A 5,485-nucleotide genomic window follows, 5' to 3' on the forward strand; every position below is an offset into this window, starting at 1 on the left:
TAAAAAAATAAGGAGTGCAAATAGAAAAAAGGGGAGTGCAAAAATCGCCTAAAAAAACAAAAAAGAGAAATAGAGAATTGAGATGATATTTGTTTAAAAAACATATGCAAGTATTTGACTAATTAACAATGACCCAAGTATACACAGGGAAAAACCAGCCGCCACCCCAAAAGAAAAAACTCTTTCTTCTTCTCAACCTATCCATGGGGGAGGGGGGGCCCTTGTGTTCTCACAGACTGCTCCTCCCCTCACCCCTCTCTCTTTTGTTTTTCTTTTCATTTTTTTGTGTTTTTATTTTTGTCATGTAGGATACTCTCCTCTCAATAAGTGATAGCGTTTCCATCTCTCCTTGCGAAAGTTTCTCCACCTCTCGTTGTGAGAGTTTTTCCGATTTGGTTTGTTTTGTGTTTTGATGCTTTCAGGTTTTCTCTGGCGCTCATGACAAGGTATTAGGAAGTCACTATTTTCACCGGTACCGGTCAAGTTTCCACCGGTTACTACTGCCCAATCCGCCACTTTGCGCTATTATCAGCCTCGACTTAGAGATGTTGGTAGGATCGTGAACCCAAACGCGACTAGTTCGCTAATTCCTACGGTGCCTCTCTGGCTCCGTTTGGTAGCTATAGAATCTGTTCGATGCCGATGTTATGAGATCTTGAATTTTCTGTGGGCTTTTATGCTTCATTTTTGTGGGTTTTTGTTTTCTTTTAAGCCTTTGGGCTCATATTTTGTATTATCTCTGCATTTTTAACTGTTTTAATGCAATTATATGCTTTATTCTAAAAAAAAAAAAACAAACATATGCAAGTTTATTTAGAATTAAGTTGCATGTGTCCCCTGGTCTTATAGTGGCTTCACCACTAAATGTGTTGTAATGTCACATTTTGGAAATAACAAAAAATCTCATGAATAGCTAAGAATATATATCTAGTTGGTGATTTTAAAATAATTATCAAAATTAGCACAAAATAATATTTTTCAAAAATTAAGGTACAATATGAAAATAGTTGTAAATATTGTTATTATGTGGCTGTCTATAAATCTTATTTAATATTTATCTCATGTATTTTTTTTATAAGATAATTGTATAGATAATTATAGAGAGTGTAATCTCATGTAAAATAAGAGACTTTGAGAGCATAACTCTAGTCATCCTACAGCCTATAAATATAGCTCTTATGCCGATGAACATACCTACTCGGAATTCTCCCATCTTTCTCTCTTATTTTATAACACATTATCAGCAGGACTCACTCTTAATCCATAGGTTTATATGCTTATGTATCTGCAATCATTGAACATATATAGGAGAGGTAATTTTGATACTGCAGGTTGAAGCATATCATATTATTGTGCAACGTGGGGACCCAATAATCATTCATACTTACACATATTCCATGTGTCCATATTGTTTTGTTTTTATTCACCCTCTGAATTGACGTGCATGTTTGAATACAATCATACATTGATTCAATTCAATTCATCATGAATGTTTCTATATTGATTTCTTTTAGGAAATATCGTGATGAGATCAATATTCTATTAGGCCTCATTCCTCTAGCCAAGCCCAATCAAGGATACTCTAGAATTCACTGGTTTATTACAGTTGGTAAAATAGTCATTTTAGTTTGTCCTTTAGCTTAGCTGTAGATAATTGTTACCAGACACGTGCAGAGGAAAGAGCACCTCTGGATGTTTCCCTATGCACGTATGACCCATTTTGGGTAAGATATGAATGAAGTATCCTTTTTCTTAAATTCAATTTCCTTTGTCTTTTGGAAAATTTCATTCAATAACCCTTTTTAATACCACTCTAACTTTTTTAATCCTTCCCTCCAAAATTTATTTTTTTCTACTGTTTACCTTATTTTGGGATAAAAATGTTCTCTCTCCCACCCACATCGACATCCTCTCTTTCTTCAACTCAAATCACAGATCTAAACCCACCCACATATCTAAACCAACCCACCTCCCTCCCTCCTCCCACTTCTTTGCAATTAATCCTCCACATAGAGAAGGAACACCAAAATCCAAGTAGAACCCAAAAAAACCAGCGAAAGACCAAGTCTTGCAAAAGTTGTTGGAGCGGTGCCCGTGCATCAACCTCTCGATCCACGATGACCACGACTTGAACCTGTCGTCGGAGGAAGCCCACGATTGCCCTCTCATACTCTTCTCTCGCTCCTTCAACCTCAACGACTACTGCGTCCCTTCCTTCGCCTGGTGAAAAGAGATGCGGAAGGCGAAGTGGAGAAGTCAAGCAGCCCATGGATGTTGATGTGGCCTCATGGGTCATGGCTGGTGTGAAAACCCATTAGTTTACTGTCCACACAAGAAATTTTAAAAACGAAAAAAGAAAAAAAGAAAAAGAAAAAGAAAAGGAAAAGAAGGTCAATAATTTAATTTCTTGTTCAAACTTAACTAACAAGTCTTTGGAAAAATATATACAAGTTAGCAATAAGCAATTTCCATATTAACTTCCACACAAGCATCACGCAGCATCCAGCAAACATCATTTCCACTCCTTACTCCACCCACCCACATGGACCCTTCTTACCACACATCTCCCCTATAAAATCCCCCCTTACTCCCTCTCACTCTCACTTTAATTTCTCACATACAAACTCTCTCTCTCTCTCTCTCTCTCTCTCTCTCTCTCTCTCTCTCTCTCTCTCTCTCTCCTAGGTAGCTGAATAGAAAATTACAGCTATTTTAACCCAATTAGCAGCTTAATTAGCTATAAAAATGAGCCTTGGAGCAATGAATATGCTTCCCAAGTGTGATGCAAACTATGCTGCTCTCACCCCCACAAGTTTCCTTAAGAGAGCTGCTGCCTTCTATTCTAACCGCACCTCAGTCATCTACGAAGGCACTCGTTTCACATGGCGCCAAACCTACGACCGCTGCTGTCGTCTCGCTTCCTCTCTTCATTCCCTCAACATTGTCAAACACGATGTTGTAAGTATCTCCATCTTTTAAGTTTTTCCGCTAATTTTTAACCTACATATATATATATGTGTTAATTTGCTGTCAAACTGTGAATCTGAATCACTCCTTTACTCGCAATATGACATGACATGTGGTACATGTAGTACATGTTATGTTGCGCGCCGTTAATACTAGATACAATAATGCTAGTTGTCCCACATTTTTTTTCCCACATTTATATCCCACCTGATGTGTCATTACTTTGCTGGAAGGGTATTTTCTTTTTCTTTTTCTTTTTTAGGTTTTATTTTTTAATTTTCAGTGTTTAATGTATAAATGCCATGTAAGATGGTATGAAATTCTGGTATAAAAATGTGGTAAGTGTAGCATTATTGTACTAGATATGGTTACTTAATTTGGTTTACTTAACTTGCTGCGCGCAGGTATCAGTGTTGGCTCCTAATGTTCCAGCAATGTACGAGATGCATTTTGCAGTCCCCATGGCTGGGGCCGTGCTCAACACCATCAACACCCGCCTTGACGCGAAGAACGTCGCCTCCATTCTCCGACACTCGGGAGCCAAATTTTTCTTCGTCGACTACCAATACGTCCCCCTGGCGCGTGAGGCGCTCAGGACCCTCATGACCGGTACTGCAGAGCCATCCATGCCACTGGTCATCGTGATCGACGACATCGACTCGCCCACCGGCATTCGGTTGGGCAAGTTGGAGTACGAGCAACTGGTCCACAAGGGTAATTCCAGGTTCGTCCCCGTGGAACCCGACAACGAATGGGATTCAATTGCCTTGAATTACACCTCCGGAACGACGTCGGAACCGAAGGGCGTAGTTTACAGCCACAGAGGAGCCTACTTGAGCACTTTAAGCTTAATCCTCGGATGGGAAATGGGGAGTGAGCCTGTGTACTTGTGGACACTCCCAATGTTCCACTGCAACGGCTGGACCTTCACCTGGGGAGTCGCGGCACGTGGCGGGACCAACGTCTGCCTCCGCAACACCACCGCGTACGACATCTACCGCAGCATCCACCGCCACAAGGTGACCCACATGTGCTGTGCGCCCATCGTCTTCAACATCCTCCTGGAAGCCAAACCCCACGAACGGTACCAGATCTCCTCGCCCGTCCAAATACTCACCGGCGGCGCTCCCCCGCCAGCTCCGCTGCTCGAAAAAATCGAGCCTCTAGGATTCAATGTGACTCATGCCTACGGCCTGACGGAGGCAACTGGGCCAGCGCTGGTCTGCGAGTGGCAGGCCAAGTGGAACCAGTTGGCTCAGGGCGAGCAGGCAAAGCTCAAGGCAAGGCAAGGGATAAGCATTTTAACTCTGGCGGATGTGGACGTGAAGAATTTGGAGACAATGGAGAGTGTCCCCCATGATGGGAAGAGCATGGGGGAGATTGTGCTGCGTGGGAGTAGTATCATGAAAGGGTACTTCAAGGACCCCAAGGCCACCGCCAAGGCCTTCAAGAACGGGTGGTTCTTGACGGGCGACGTCGGGGTGATACACCCCGACGGCTATTTTGAGATTAAGGACAGATCGAAAGATGTGATCATATCAGGAGGAGAGAACATAAGCAGTGTGGAATTGGAGAGTGTGCTTTACAGACACCCCAAGGTCTTAGAAGCCGCGGTGGTGGCAATGCCTCACCCACGCTGGGGGGAGACTCCCTGCGCTTTCGTTGCGCTCAGAACCAGTAATTCGGGAAACGACGTCGTAACCGAGGCCGAAATCATTGCCTTCTGTCATAAGAATTTGCCCCACTTTATGGTTCCCAAGAAGGTGGAGTTCGTGCCCGAGCTGCCAAAGACATCCACGGGCAAGATTCAGAAGTTCCAGTTGAGGGCGAGGGCAATGGCCATCCCCGACGTCGTTTCGGAATCGGAATCTCGCCCTTCTCCGTCTCCTCCTCCTCAGTACAACGAGCAAGTTCTTGCTTTGTCCCGTCTTTGATTTTTTTTATTTATTTAAATAATTTGTGTGTTTTTCAAGGATAATTATGAGATAAAAAATGTGTGTACAGTATATTTAATATGAGAAGGACCTGGAGATTGTCATCTCATTTAATTACAACTTGTTATTGGAAAAATTTTAAAGTAAGTTACGACTTTTTTGTTTTCTTTTATATTCAGACGACTTGTTTTATTTTATTTTAGTAATCAACACTTGCTCTCTTTTGCTGGTCATCTGAATCTTTATTAGAACTTTTGCCTTTTTTTTTTTTTTGGTCCGAATAAAACTTGCTTTTTGAATAAATAAAAATATAGAGATGATAGAAAGTCATTTTATATGGTATAAACTCAGACCTATCACTTCAAGTCGTCATCATGTTTAAGTGGCAACACCAGAAACAAATAATTATACACCCTTCCAGTCTTTCCTGCTTCTTCTTTTTTTGGTAAATTTATAAGTACCTTCTCTCCATTTGGCAAGATGGTGCTTAATTAATTATGCATGGAAAGAGTTTACAACTTGCAAGCCATGTGTCTTATATTTTATAATTGTCAAAAACAACCCATGTGTTAATTAATGACACT

General features: G+C 41.4%; 1 protein-coding gene across 1 annotated transcript; it reads left to right on the plus strand.

The window, feature by feature from the left end:
• The first annotated feature begins 2,652 nt into the window (after positions 1–2,652).
• Positions 2,653–4,933, plus strand: LOC147286037 (trans-cinnamate:CoA ligase, peroxisomal-like). Its single transcript, XM_086240310.1, has 2 exons — positions 2,653–2,958; positions 3,372–4,933. The coding sequence occupies exons 1-2, from the start codon at positions 2,746–2,748 to the stop codon at positions 4,899–4,901; spliced, it is 1,743 nt and encodes a 580-aa protein (XP_086096436.1). The 5' UTR covers positions 2,653–2,745; the 3' UTR covers positions 4,902–4,933.
• The last annotated feature ends 552 nt before the right edge of the window (positions 4,934–5,485 follow it).

The sequence above is a fragment of the Dryas octopetala genome, chromosome 4 (genome assembly GCF_963921425.1).
Source record: "Dryas octopetala chromosome 4, drDryOcto1.1, whole genome shotgun sequence".
NCBI lineage: Eukaryota > Viridiplantae > Streptophyta > Magnoliopsida > Rosales > Rosaceae > Dryas > Dryas octopetala.